The sequence below is a fragment of the Engraulis encrasicolus genome, unplaced genomic scaffold (genome assembly GCF_034702125.1).
Source record: "Engraulis encrasicolus isolate BLACKSEA-1 unplaced genomic scaffold, IST_EnEncr_1.0 scaffold_132_np1212, whole genome shotgun sequence".
Taxonomy (NCBI): domain Eukaryota; kingdom Metazoa; phylum Chordata; class Actinopteri; order Clupeiformes; family Engraulidae; genus Engraulis; species Engraulis encrasicolus.
Window position 1 is genome coordinate 78,919 of NW_026944823.1, and position 15,998 is coordinate 94,916.

The following is a 15,998-nucleotide window of genomic DNA, read 5'->3' on the forward strand; positions in this document are numbered from 1 at the left end:
CACGGCGTCAAACTAGTGAGTCCCTCTGGCGAAAGGCTCCAATTCCGCCCGCTTGATTTCAGGTCACGTCTGTATTTCCGTTTATTACTTCATGCTGTTGTGTTGATTTGGTTCACACGTGTAGTCCTGGCTTTACCGATGCAGGAACTGTGGAAACGGTTGAATAGGCTACTTTTGGTCCTAAAGTGAAACAGGGAAGCGGCCAGGGCGAGTTTATAGCCAGAATGTCGTCGTGAAATTAAAGTTCCATCTGCCGTTACGACACCCTTCATTGCAATGCTGTTTATGGCCGTTTGACTCGGTTTTAAATGTCATCACCGTTTCAAATATTAAGCATACAAACTCCGTATCATGTCGATATCCATTCCTGACTTAAACAGTGGACACATAATTAACTAGTAGGCCTATATAGGCTATAAGTAGGCGGGCGGAATTGGGGCACGGGCAGGCGACTTGGTGTCACCGTCACCAACAATCCGCCCGTCATTGATAAGCGCTGCGTGCTGCGCACAAGCTATCATCTTACACTTCATTATTATAGTTGTGTTGGTGGATAGCCTAGTAGAGCTTAATCTTAATTCTTTTCTCCCAATAATGATACAAACACTAACAACTTGATACAAATGCCAGTTTGGGAGGAACAGTTGAATTATAGCCCCTACATGACTAGATCAAAAATGGGAGGAGAAAAAAAAAAAAAAACCCGGGATTTCCCGGGATTCCCGGGAAATGGGTCGTCCTATCCCGGGATTTGATTCATGCCATTTTCGGGAAAAATATTAAACCCTAGCCCAGGAGAACCTGCTCTCTTGACCTCCAGGAGGATGATGCCCAGAAGAAGCTGCTCTCTTGACCTCCAGGAGGATGGTGCCCAGGAGAAGCTGCCATGTCCAATGTCTCCAGTTCTTCTACCATCACCATGGAGATGAAACAGATCAGCTCAACGTCTGGATCAGGGAGTTCGACAATGTCACTGATGCAGGGACACGAAGACTCATGGGACGGATTTCAGGTATTGTTTGTTATTGTTCTAATTTCTACTTCTGATCAACTTGTGACCTCAGTTGGCAGGTGCACTGGAGATGCGTTGCTAATCAGAATAAATCTCGCACACTGACAAGTTTCCTTTTACTTTATTCACTCATGATTGTAGTCCTAATTTGAAAATTGCACTCCATTCACTGGTTTACAATGATATATTCCAAAGGCACTGGTTTTACCTGTACAATCAATTCAACCATGGGATTGACTGGTTGAATGATCACCTGCTTGAATTGCTGAGGTAAAGCCAGGTAATTTGGAATATGTGGTGTAACTAATGAATTCAGGTTACCCACGCGTTGTAGTAGCCTATGTGAGGCTAGGGACATGCAAGGCGAATTTGCAAACCAAAGCGAAATTCTCTCTATCCCTCCCATTTTCTGTCTCATTCTGTACTTATCTGTTCAAGTAAAGGACAAAAACACCCACAAAAAATCCACTTTAGCTGCTTTTGTAAAATCTTTTATTCTTTTGCACTATGAATGCTTGAAATATTATTCGATTAATGGTACTTCGGTGTATAATATTTTTGCGTTTTCTTCCAGGATCCCCAGTTGATTACTGGCAGCTCCACCATGTTAACCTGAACGCCTCCAAGACCTTCCAGGTGGAGTTTGAGGGCCTCAGGGGATCAGGGTCTTCAAGAGGGGGTTTCTCTGTGGATGACATCAACCTCTCAGAGACCGTGTGTCCCCATCACACATGGCAGATACGAAACTTCAGCAAGGCGCTTAAAAACAGCGCTCAAACCCCTTTCCTCTACAGTCCCAAATACTACTCCATTGATGGCTACAGGTTCCAAATTATGCTGAAGATGGCAAAGGACCACTTTGGTGCCTTTGTCCGTCTGGTTTCTGGCTCCAATGATGACAAGCTGCAGTGGCCTTGTCCTTGGAGGCAGGTGACCATCGAGGCACTTGACCAGAACTCCCACCTCCAGCACCGCATGTCTGCTCAGATCAGCATGACCACAGACCCAACGCAGATGGGACAGAATGGTAATTTGTCTCTGTGCTCACTATGGCACTTACTAGTAGTTGTACTAGTAGTGCTAGTTTATGTAGTATAGGTTATCAGTTTGTTTTCTGAAACCACACATAAAATATAATGTTATTGGGATTCATAACAATCTTGTGTGTGGAAAATAAGAAATAGGCCACTTTCATAGTATGCCATACATACACGAGTAAGCATGAGTAAGCACACATACAGAGTTCTATGTAGCCTACAATTGTAATATGTTGCAGTGCATGTACTTTGTATATTTGCAAAAATAATGAAGGCACCACTTTTATAGATCTTTTTAAATCTTTTTTTTCCCTAAGAGCTGGTTACATTATTTATTTGTTTGTTTATTTATTTAACCTTCATTCATAGAGGATTGCCCCATTGGGACTAGGCCTCTCTTCGCCCAGGGAGTCCTGGTCAAAATGGCAGCCAAACAAATAGTTTTAGAAACAGGCAGATATGTTTTCGTAGTACATTAGACAAAATCCATTTAACACCTAAGAGATGTGTGAATTTCCTCTGAAAGCAAAGACATTCTTCAGTGTGCACAGCTTTGATTCCTCTTTTCAAAGTATTGTTTTTTTTGATGTTCCAATCAGCGTCTATCTGGGGGAACCCGCGTCATGTGGGAGTTTTGGACGAGAGCTCAGAGGGTGACTATGTTACAGACGGTTGGGGCTACAAGCTCTTCATGACCCATAAGGAGATGAGGTCTAGAGAGTTCCTTAAGGGAGAGGATATGTTCTTCCTCATATCAATGCAAGGTTAGTGCGTAAGCTTCTCATTCATTCATTCATTCATTCATTCATTCATTCATTCATTCATTCATTCATTCATTCATTCATTCATTCATTCATTCATTCACTTATTCGCTTATTTGCTTCCTTTTTACTTGGTTGTTTGTGTATGTAGGCCTATTTATTTATTCACATTATAGTGGTTTGCAATGATTTTGCTAACTAATACTAATAAACTAATAATGCTTATACTTGACTTCCATAGACATCTCGTCGCTGGCTCAGGGGAACGCTCTTCCATGTCCCAACTATGCTGCTGCAGATACGCATCAAGAGTCACCAGATGCATAACCAGAGCTGCTTCAGCAGGCTACAGCTCACACTTCAGTGCAGTTTTGGACTGATGATAGCACATAATTCTAATTCTAGAACAGATTCATGGCTCATAGTTGTGTGCTGTATGTGTTGTGTATTGAAAAACCCCTCCCAAACCGTGCAAAACTTTCAGTCATTCAGTGAGTCAAATGATTTCACAGGGCCTTTGCACATTTGTGTATGAAAATGTCCACACCACTCTGAAGGAGTAACAAAGGTGAAACTGATTGTTCAGCTTTGTATTTGAAGAGTTTATTTGCAAAATGGCGTATCTCCATTGTTTGACTTCTGCATTCTATTATTGAAAATGACTGTTCAGAGGTCTTATCACCTATGTGTGAATTCTTACCATTCAAACATTTTGAGAACATACTTGTTAAGCTATATAAAACATGATACAAAATACAAAAATGTCAANTTCCCAACATTCTACAAAATGAAGACACACCGTTTTGCAAATAAACTCTTCATTTGTAAATGTACGTTTATGCTGATGATGTCAAATATGCTCATTGGTGTTACAGTATAAGTGTTAATGTAAATTAAATGCCAGTACCTGGTCTATGTGTATATTGTTTGTTTGTTTTTTGGAAAAGCAAAGCACAGAAGGTGAAGCTCTATAATCTTTGGGTGATCAACACATGTTCTCAAATTTTCCCAGGATTGAGACTCATTAAAATTTGATGATCATCAGGCTGAGCAGTCTTAAATATGTTAATATGTACAGAATGTATTGAGGATGTTTTTTTCCGCATTGCACACCTCAGTGCAATTACTCATAAGACGTGTAAGAATGTACATGTGACAGGGATGACAGGGAAGTTGGAAGAGAAATACCTTGATGACAGGCCCCAGACACAATATATCATCAGGAAGAAGCAAGGAATATTTAAAAAGCCTTTATTAAATGTGGCTACTCATATTTAAAATGCCAACATGTTTCGACCACAAATGTGGTATGGCAGTGGCAATGGCTTTGCCCTGATAGTTTTGTTGTTAACAGTGTTGTTTTGAGCAGGTGTGTTACACTATAATGCATCGCAAATGTATTCCACAACCAGAGTTGAAATATTGGACTATTTATTTATTTAACCTTTATTTTTCCAGAATTTCCTCATTGAGGCTAGGCATCTCTTCTGCCGTGTCTTCTGCCACGGAGTTTGTGTGCGCGTGCATGCGTGTGCGTGTGCGTGTGTGTGCGTGTGTGTGTGTGTGTGTGTGTGTGTGTGTGTGTGTGCGTGTGCGTGCGTATGCGTGTACAGATTAAAAAGCAAGGAGTTTTTGGATGCAGGGACAAGGTCAGACATAGAAACTCAACAAAGCAATCAGAAGTCAGATACAATCAGGCAGAGGGGGAGCAAGAGAATGTACACACACACACACACACACGTACAACAAACAATATGCGCACGCACACATGCATGTACACACACACACACACACACACACACACACACTTTACGTGTTCACAGACACTGCATTCCGCTTAAATCATTAAGTCGTCAATGCGTGTGCGTGTGCGTGTGTGTGTGATCAACAAAGCCACAGGCCCCAGGCACTCAGTGGTATATCATCAGGAAGAAGCGAGGACTATTTAAAAAGCCTTTATTAAATGTGGCTACTCATATTTAAAATGCCAACATGATTTGATCACAAATGGTATGGCAGCGGCAATAGCTTTGTCCTGATAGTTTTACATTGATAACAGTTTGAAATGTTTGCATTGTTACCTTTGAAAGAATACAGGCTCACTTCCTATCAGAATGTACTATCACTGGAGTGCACAACTGCTCGTCTCAACAAAGCTAAGCGAAGAACTATACAGGCATGGTCAAATATGTTTCAATCCATTCAAGATATACCCCAATAGATTAAATGGTTAATGTAAACAAACTCTGCATAATACTGTATGTAAAAGTGTAATTTTTGTCACCCACCGTCAGATGTCACCCCCGTCAGAATTTGTCCATAGCTCATCATCTTGCTCCATATTTTACTGAATTGTGCTGGCTAATGACACATTATCAGACATATCAGTAATAATTGTGATCCAAAAATAAACTCTAGCCTCCACTAAGGTAGCCAGGCCATGCCGTCCTAGTGACACAACACCTTCGCCTTGCTTCTAGTCAGGCCAAGAGCAAAATAAATATTGTTACTGATCTCCCGAGAAATCGGGAACTCCACCCACTTTGTCGGACACTAGTCAATCAATAGCAAACCTAGGGAGGTGGGTCAAACATGCTGTTGGGGACACATTGAATGCTATGATCTTGGTCAGAGTAAGTCTCGAAGAGATTTGAGAGTCATGATAATCAGGCCACCACTGAGGTGCATTTGTAGGGTTTTTTGTCACCACCGCCACAATAAACCTGACGATGGTGACATCTGATGGAGGTCACAAAAAACACCAAAGTTGAAGGGTGTTTCTGGCATGTTTTAAGAATATGCTTACAATATGTATCTACAATTAAGTTGAATTATTAAAGTAATTCTTTCAGTTTAATACAGTAAGCACATTTTTTACAACTAATTCTGTCTGACGCTGTTGTCAAAACCACAAGAGCCTTTTTTTATCAAAACATGTGGAGCTTGACCAACACATTCGCTGCACGGCCAAAACCATCTTTAATAATACACCTCTATATTTTGGATTTGAACAACTCTTTTTCTCTGAAAATAAAACCTGTTTTTGACACATTCCCAAGATGCGATTTTGATTGAGTCCCAGCCCTACTTTCAACATAACTTGTTTAAGAATGCCAGTGAACACTTCTAACCACTTGGTGAATGCTTAGGTATTGGCACAAATGCTTAGGGTAGTTTTAAGACAGATATGAATATGCCCATTATAATAATAGAACATGCACAGATATGGACAAGCACAATTGGCCATTCTAAAGCTAGTTGTGACAAAATCCAAGTTCCAAACATCAAAAAATTGGTGAGGACCACTCTATTCTATTGCAGACAACTCGGAAAAGGGGCTATATGTGTTAAATAGTGGACATGAGATGTTTACATGTAATGTATACATATAGGATCATTTTCCTTGTGACCCCTATATAAAGTATAGAAATGCAGCGTATGCATGTGTGCATGTACGTGTGCGTGTGTGCATGCGTGTGTGTGTGTTTGTGAGAGTGTGCATCTGCATGTGCAAATGCGTGTGTGTGTGTGTGTGTGTGTGTGTGTGTGTGTGTGTGTGTGTGTGTGTGTGTGTGTGTGTGTGTGTGTGTGTGTGTGTGTGTGTGTGTGTGTGTGTGTGTGTATGTGTGCGTGTCATCAACTTCACAATTTCAGTTTGGATTTTGCACCAGGTTCCTTGTTCCTCATTCTCCTCAAATCTCAAGACGAATCACATGTATCCAGTCTGCTTTCCCCCCTCTAATGTTGCTAAATGTGTTAAATAGTGGACATAAGATGTACATGTACATGTATATGTAGGGGATAATTTTCCTTGTGACGCCTATATACAGTACGCTATATAAATTCAGCCTGTGTGTGTGTGCATGTGCATGTATGTGTGTACGTGCGCGCATGTGTGTGTGTCTGCGTGATCCATTTCATAATCAGTTTGGATTTTGCACCAGGTTCCTTGTTCCTCATTCTCCTCAAACATGTCATGCCATTTGAATAAGTGAAGTGAAGTGAAAGTGAAAGCCCATTGGGAAACTCCAACTCCCATTGTCATTGTGACACAGCACTCCACAGCACACAAGTGAACACTGCACACTGCACACAACAAAATTGCATTTATGCCTCACCCGTGCAAGGGGGCAGCCCTCAGTGGCGCCCCATGGGGAGCAGTGCGGTGGGACGGTACCATGCTCAGGGTACCTCAGTCATGGAGGAGGATGGGGGAGAGCACTGGTTGATTACTCCCCCCACCAACCTGGCGGGTCGGGAGTCGAACCGGCAACCTCTGTGATATAAGTCTGACGCCCTAACCGCTCACCCATGACTACCCTGAATATCAAGATCTTGCGTGTGTGTGCGCGCGCACGTGTGTGTGTGTGTGTGTGTGTGTGTGTGTGTGTGTGTGTGTGTGTGTGTGTGTGTGTGTGTGTGTGTGTGTGTGTGTGTGTGTGTGTGTGTGTGTGTGAATTATCTGCAATGCCTTTGTGTTACCGTAGCATGTTCCTTGTGTTGTTCAAGACCAAACATTAGGTCGAGCATTCTTAAAAATGATGTCCACATCAAATTAAACAAGTCCTGAGTCAGTCAAGTCCCAAGTGTATTTTCTGTCTAGACCAGACAATGGAAACAACGATGGACATGTTTTGGGAGTGAACCCCAATCAAGGAATTCTGGACTGAAGCACAATGTATTTTATCAGAATGGCTTGATATATGGGGTATATATCAAGCCATTCTGATAAAATACATTGTGCTTCAGTCCATAATTCCTTGATGCAACCCATGTCTCTGCCTTTTAAATGATGACTCTCAGCTATCCCTCACTCTCAATCAATGTAAATTACTAATGGCAGGATTCACTGCAGCAAAAAAAAACATTTTAAAGTACTGTTACCTTCCGAGCTTTGACAGAATACAGGTTCACTTGTCCTATCACTAAAGATTCTCTAATTCTAATGCATTTAGATTGTCTCTGCCATCACTGGAGTGCACTGCTGCATGTCACTACCAAGCTAAGCCGAGAACTGTACAGGCATGGTCAATGTTGTTCTCTGGCATTCCATAACAAGCTTTGAAGTGAAACATGTCTTCTGTTGAGTTTCATTTAGCATTTATTTAAGATTTTTACCTATGTCTTGATGTTCTAACTTTTTATAATGTGGAGCCATGGGAATTTTTCCCCCTCATCCTTACCCAATATGAGGTGTACTAGTAATGTTGGGGTGCTGCCCTAGGCAGCTTCCATTACCCTTAATTTTTCCCTGGGGATTAATAAAGTTACTCTTACTCTTACTTACTTACTTATTTTGTAAATGCTTTTTTTTTTTGTTTCATTCACAAATTGCCATTTAAAACTTGACAGAAGCCATGTTTCGCTTTGAAACTTAAAGGATAGTTCCGGCGTAAAATGAAAGTTTTACCATCGATTGGCCATGCCACATAATGTATCTAATGATGTGTTATTCTGAGAAATGCCGCGGCATTACGGCGTTAGCTTATTTTAAGCTTTTTAGCTAAAAACTCAGCCAATGTTAACCGCTGGGGCCTGGGGCCATTGTAAAAAATCTAAGTAATCGGTTGAATTTCATCAATAAGCACGCTCGAAAATATTCCATACTTCAGCACTCTCATAACAAAGGTCTTGTCAGCTAAGCCGAGGCACAGAGAAGAATATAGTTCTTTGCAATTTCTGTACCCCAGTGTTTTTAGGTGTAGTCGTAGCGCTTTGTTCAGCCACCAGTACTCACTCTTCAAAATAAAAAAAACAAGATTTTCACCAGACTATAACAGTACAGGGATAATTTTGTAACAACAGTATAAATGCAGCGATTATTATACAACATAATCAATGCACTGCATTCACTACAGCTGTGTATGAAAAATGGCATTGGAGGCACATCTGTAGTCATCTGTGTGTGTGCAGAGGCACATCTTGTCACCAGGCTAGGCAGGTAACCACTTGGGCCCCCCAAAGCACTAGATGGTCACTAACACCACAGTAGTGGTGATTTGTTGTGAGCGTTCATTGTTTTGAAGTTTTGCTTGTGGCCTCAGCTGACCCTAGAATTGTGACCCTAGAATTTTTTTTTTAATGGTGATTTTAAGAACAAATGGACATGCCCATAGACCAGCGGTCTACAACTATTTTCCCCAAGGGCCAAATTATTTAGTGAAATGAGGTTGAGGGCCAAACAAATTGCCGAACCGTATGGCGACAGATAGAACACATATGTTTTCATTTGTTTTATCCTGATCGAGGGCCAAAGTTTTACCATGCTCGGGCCGGATTTTGGCCCGCGGGCCGCCATTTGGAGTCCACTGCCATAGACTATCAGTCTAAAGCAGGTCAAGGCAAAATTCAAACTAGCCAAATAATAGAGACAGTAGCAAGCATTAAATAAAAAAAAGATGAAGGGGACTCTAAAACATTGCAAAACTCAGAAAAGGGGCTTAATGTTCAAAATAGTGAACTTGTCATTTAATTACACCCCCCACACCTGTGTGTGTGTGTGTGTGAGTGTGTGTGTGTGTGTGTGTGTGTGTGTGTGTGTGTGTGTGCGTGCGTGTGTGTGTGTTTGTGTGTGTCCGTGTGTGTGTGCGCGTGCACACGCGCGTGTGTGTGCGTGTGTGTGTGTGTGTGTGTGTGTGTGTGTGTGTGTGTGTGTGTGTGTGTGTGTGTGTGTCCATCCCAATCAGTTTGGATTTCGCCCCTTGCTGGTTCCTCGTTCCATTCTCCTCAAACATGTCATGCCACCTGCATTTCAACCAACCTAGTCTTGGTTTCTGCCTTCATGATGTTTCTCTCCTTCTTCAACTTCCTTGTTTTCCCTCCTACCAGAACATTCTCCTCTACACTTGGCTATTGCGCTGTGTTTGCTAAATGTAAAACACAGTACTAATGCAATTACGTTGTTTATGTCTGTTATCTACATCTGTCCACTACAGAGATGTATATTACATTTAGCAGACACTTTAATACAAAATCATATAAACATACAAAAGAGAGGTCATCACTGTGATTTTTCAATGTTGAAGGTCATTGAGGTCAGTGAAACTGTCCTATGTCCTTTAGAGAAGGGGGATAAATATGAAACACATGCTCAAAATGTTTTCTCGACAGTCTTGGACTTGCCTCAATCACAAGTAGTTGGACTTGGGCTTCATCTCAGTCTCTTCCAACGTTCTTCCAAAATTTGAATTTTGATCCTGGGCAAGTCTGTCATCATAAAGTTTAGAATACTGGACAACAAAGAATCTATGAGCTTTATAACCAATCACCTATTTTCTTTGTGCACCCTGCATCTGTATGTCTTTTCTCATTTATTTTGATTCACAGTTCACACACACTGAAAAGCAAGTCTTGACTTGGACTCAAATCTTTTTGGAGTCTGTCTTCGACTTCAACTCTGTTTCATTTTTAAAAAGATGAAACTGACATTGAGATGTTAGAGTTACCTGACAACACCTTCTAATATTGGGGCAGCAGGAAAGGGGTGCTGGCTGGGGTAGACTAGGGGTTGTCTCTTCTCTGGTTGCTATTGGTCAGTGTCAGAGTCAGTAAGAAACCTCCTCCTCTCACCTCCAAACCTCCCCAAAAACAGCAGTTGGCAGAGTATAAAACACACACCTGTACCACATTCACTTCACACATTCCGTAGCTGAGTAAATCAAGAGGAAAGAACTAGAAGACTACATACTCAAAACTGTACCACCAGAATCCAGCAACATGGTGAGCCTAAACTTTTATCATTATATCTTTTCACGTTTGTATACCTTTAATATGACAATTGTCTTTTAATGGTTTTGTGTGTGACATTGTGTGCGTAAGTGTGTGTGTGTGTGTGTGTGTGTGTGTGTGTGTGTGTGTGTGTGTGTGTGTGTGTGTGTGTGTGTGTGTGTGTGTGTGTGTGTGTGTGTGTGTGTGTGTGTGTGTGCGTGCGCGCGTGCGTTTGGTTTAGTTGACAACAAATTGACAAAGTACACTTTGATTTTGCCATCAACATTAATTTTAACTGTTTCTCTGTTCTTTTCAGGGCAACGTCATTGAGAGTACAGTTACTGTGACACAAAACACCATCGTCGAGCTGTCTGGAAACATACCAAAGCAACCCAAGAGGTAAGCAGCCACCTTGCACTCACACACACACACACACACACACACATACACATGTGTATGCCAAGCAGTAAGTAGCATTTCCCTCCATGTCAATTCCCTAAAATGCAAGTCTTTATTATTATTATTATTATTATTATTATTATTATTATTATTATTATTATTATGTTGGTATTGGTATCATTGTTGTTGTTATTATTATTAATAATAATAATAATAATAATATTATTATTAATAGTAATAATAATTACTAGATTGCATTCTCGCAGAAAATGCTGGAAACGGGCTGGTCATTTTAGAGTGTCTCTATCTCGAAAGGCCTAGGAGGAGAAGCGGTTTCCATTTTTAAAGACCTGCACAAGATAAGCAAGCAAGCAAGCATAAACACCACTTATAGATTACTATAATAAATGTAATATAATAAAGCCAAGCTGGGATACTCCCATTGTCAATGTGACACAGCATTCCATAGCACACAGTGTTCTCTGCACACAACAAAATTGCATGTATGCCTCACCCATTTAGGGGAAAGGGAGCAGTGCGACAGGACAGTACAATTTTCAAGGTAGATCAGTCATGGAGGAGGATGGGCAGAGCACTGGTTAATTACTCCCCCCACCTACCTAACGGGTCACTAATCAAACCAACAACCCTGACACCCTAACTGCTAAATACTACTTATAATAATGACAAGGGATGGCCACCTGGTTCTCAGAACAACTTTTTGAAGATATTTTTTTGTTTTTCGCGCTGGATTTATGAAAGAATTGTGATATAGGGACACGAAATTAGCGGGGAGAGAGAGACAGGGAAGGACCAGAAGGACCAGCAAGTGACCCAGGCAGGAATTGACCCCAGGTGACTGGCGTTAATAACCTTGTGACCTACTATCAGGCCATGGTATAGGGCCATGCTATGGATACATTTTTGGGTCATTTGAGGCATCTATACACATGCTGGTGTGTGTGTGTGTGTGTGTGTGTGTGTGTGTGTGTGTGTGTGTGTGTGTGTGTGTGTGTGTGTGTGTGTGTGTGTGTGTGTGTGTGTGTGTGTGTGTGTGTGTGTGTGCGTGTGTGTGTCTAACCTGGCTAGTTCACTCATACACACACACAAGGTAAAACAGACAAACAACAAGAATAATAACAATAATAATAATAATAATAATAACAAGAATAATAATAATAATAATAATAATAATAATAATAATAATAATAATAATAATAATAATAATAATATAGACACTGGAAATGTTTGATGAAATCATTGGCAAGATGGATAACAGTTTTTTCTTATGCCACAAACTGTATTTTTTGACATGTAATGCTCACACCATGTGCCACATGTTTTATACAGCAGCACAGTGCCAACTGTATCCTTTGTGACGATGTGTCTTGTGTCATACAATGTAAAGTTCCACTGATTGTGTTTGAGCCATTAAAGTGCTTCTGACTATGTCTAGTGTTTCATTTACGATAGTGTCACGCTGGGGCTTGCCATGGAAGAGAAAAGCAGCTATGCTCCATTCAACATGGAGATTCGCTTCCCCACAAATGACATTGTCTTCAGTGTCATGGCAAATGACAAGGTGACCAGGAAAGAAACTGTAAACAGCACTTTCCCCAATAGTGGCACATTAAAGGTAAGCCAGACAGATACTAACCAAAAAAGTTCTGCAATGTATCCATAATATCTGGTGCTACATTGGTTGCACAAGCACACGCACATCCATGCGACATGTCAGGGGTGGAAATTACGTTTTTTTGCCACCAGGCACACACACACACACACACACACACACACACACACACACACACACACACACACACACACACACACACACACACACACACACACACACACATACACACACACACGCACACATGCACGCACGCATGCATGCACACACACACACACACATGCATGCACACGCACAAAAACACATGCACACGCACAAAAACACATGCACACGCACACACAATTTCTTGGATAGACCATGTTTTTACCCACAGTCAGGCACACATGCACACCGGGCCGATGACATCTTTGGCTGGGCCCAGGACAAAGTAATCTTAAAGGGCCCCCTACCTACTACACACAATGTAATGGGCACTTACGAAAATGGACCATGGTTTTACAATGAGAACTGAACCATGGTTTTTAATTACCCATAGCTTTTGGTCACGTTTTTTTTAGCACGATTTGTGACTGGTTTTAACCATTGATTGACTATAGTTCGACCATGATTAAACATGTGAGTAGCCGTGGTGTAATGGCTAAGGAGTTGGACTGAAGATCACAGAATTGCAAGTTCAAATCCTGCCCTAACCATTCCATAGACCTCCATCATGGCTGAAGTGCCCTTGAGAAAGACACCTAACATTGATCCAAGGACTGTAACTTATAGCGTGTAAGTCGCTTTGGATAAAGAAAAGTGTCAGCTCACTGTAATGTAATGACTAAGTATTTGCTTTTTTGAGTGACTTACAGGCTTCAGATCCAGAGTCCAACTCCTTAACCATTACACCAGGGACTACTCACATGTAATTATTCAATTGTTTCGTGTTTTCTTGGGTAACCATGACAACCATGGTTTTAAAAACTGGATTTTGGGGCGGGCGATCATGGTTTAAAAAAAACATAAGTAAAACCATAGTCATAAACCATGGTTGTCATAGTTACACTAAAAACCATGAATAACTATAATCCATGGTTAACCTATGGTAAAACCATGAACAGTTTTCATAGTAGAACCATGGTTAATCTTTGTAAGGGCTACTACTATGACAGCTACTGTACTAGAACTATGGTTGGTTGATAGTACTTAGAATCACCATGAAATGTGGTAGCAAAGCCATGGTTACTGCATTACAACCATGGTCGATTTTCGAAAGGGTCGAGTAATCATGACATACCATTGTAGAACCATGTTACTACATAAAAGTCACAGTAATACCATGTAAGCCATAGTACAATTATGGTAGGTTCAGAGTACTTAGAGTAATCATGACATACCATGATAGTTAAGCAATATGACTCGAGTGGGAGGGATGATGTGCACTGACATCCTCCCTGGTGTGGTTCGGTCATAGGCCGTCGGCAATCACACCAGGGAGGATGTCAGTGCACATCATCCCGACCACGAGGGTCATATTACCAGAGAGAGTAGAGAGAGAGAGGTTCCATTGGCCCATTGTTTCCGGGTTCTATTATTGGGAGGAAAATCCCCCTTTAGGCAGACCTAGGCAGACCTGAGGACTGTTCTATTCAATGCTAGGAGCATTATGACACGCTCCTTTAGGCAGACCGGAACCTGTTCACGTTAGGTGCCCATAGAAACCTATTGTGTTGGCATATCTCTATACTTAAAGAATCTCTGATATTACTTTTATACAATAGTTCAATTGCCAACAAAATACCAGAATAAATGTTCGAATTCATGTTCATTAGTTACCTTCATCATATTTTGTTTACCTGCTCCGCTAAGCAAAGTAGGCCTAGTTCCGAATTGATTGTATGGTTGCTATGCAATGACGAGCTGACAGCGCCAGCGCGTAAAGTTCCATGAAACGCTGTGAAGTGCATTTCTGTGTGGACTGCGACTGGGCTTCGCTTAGCCTACTGAAATGATGCATGGTAAATGAAAACACTGTGCAACTTCAACATTTTAGTTAGATGCCTAGGCCTACTTTTAAGCCTTTTGGCCGACATTGATTTTCACGTTTTTGTGGACCACAAAACTTGCTGATAGCTGCGTAAAGACACACCTCGTCTTTCCCTCTCCAGTGCCGCATGAGATCCGAGCGCTGTTTTCACACGCACAACCACACAAAACAATCCCTTGTAGGCCTATGATATCCCGATGTCTGCTTTAGGCTACTGCAGGCTACAACTTTGCTACTGAAACACTTTCATAGGCAAACGTCTGATGTGGGTGCGAACCCGAGATGGGTTCACGGTTTCCCTCCCAATAAACTAAAAGGCAACTCATTCCAGTTCCAAGCGGCCATCATTTTAAATTGCATGGCACACGGTATCTTCCTTCCAGATGCCCACTTTGTAGGCTACTATTAATTGATTTGCACGTGGTGGATGGCAAGATAGCCTAGGCTATATTTTTAAGGCATCTCTTCCTCGTCATTCCCTCTCCCGCAGCGCAAATGAGATCCGATTATAGCGGTTCTCATACACTGCAGGAGACTGACATAGCCTTTCTGTAGCAGTGTCAAAAAAGTGTCCGTTGTCCCGCATATCTCCAGTTTGAAACTATCTTCCGTGTATGAACAGATAGGCTATTTAACGTAGGCTATATGTGTTAGATTGCCTTCAAAATACTACGAAATAGCGGTCGCAACGGTGTGCCAACTGCTCAGACAACTACACTAGAATCAGATAACTTCTTTCCTCTCTGCCAGAATCCAGCTACCAACTGGGATACGCGTCTCTGTCATGCGGGCGTGCGTGCGCCCAACTTAGTCCAGCATAGAACAATGGAATAGAATGATGGTGAGTTCAAACTACGCAGCCCTGGTTACATTCACTTTCTCCGCAGTAGACTATGAGATAGAATGATGGCGAGTTCAAAATGCGCGACCCTGGTTACATTCTATCCACGGCGGAGTGATTATTAGGTGTGATGAGTCTCCGGGGATGATGTCCACCTAGACATCATCCTCCATACCGACGCGTAGAATGCCAGTAGAACGCGTCTCATCCAATCAGATATCGCAAAATAAATTGACCGGATCTAACTATTGTATAACACCATGATAACCTATTGTGAACCTGGGCCCGGGACAACATACCCCTTTTGTCCCTCCGTGTCGGCTGGCCTGCATGCACACACACACACACGCACACACTATATCTTGGATAGGCCAGTGTGATTGTGCTTATTCCTGATTAGTCAGTCAGTGTGATTTTTTTCCTTCTCCCTGACAGATCACTGTGACCTTCACTGGGGACAACAAGTACCTCGTCCAGGTCAATGGCAGAAATGTGACCGTCCCCTCTTTCATACAGCCTCGCCAGACGCATCTGGTCATAGGTTCGGGGACACTGGAGATCACTGAGTTCTCTGTGAAACCA

General features: G+C 41.8%; 1 protein-coding gene across 1 annotated transcript; it reads left to right on the forward strand.

Annotated features, from left to right (window-relative positions):
* Positions 1–864: 864 nt before the first annotated feature.
* Positions 865–3,199, forward strand: LOC134442243 (meprin A subunit beta-like). Its single transcript, XM_063192491.1, has 4 exons — positions 865–1,012; positions 1,587–2,039; positions 2,649–2,813; positions 3,052–3,199. The coding sequence occupies exons 1-4, from the start codon at positions 865–867 to the stop codon at positions 3,135–3,137; spliced, it is 852 nt and encodes a 283-aa protein (XP_063048561.1). The 3' UTR covers positions 3,138–3,199.
* Positions 3,200–15,998: the final 12,799 nt, after the last annotated feature.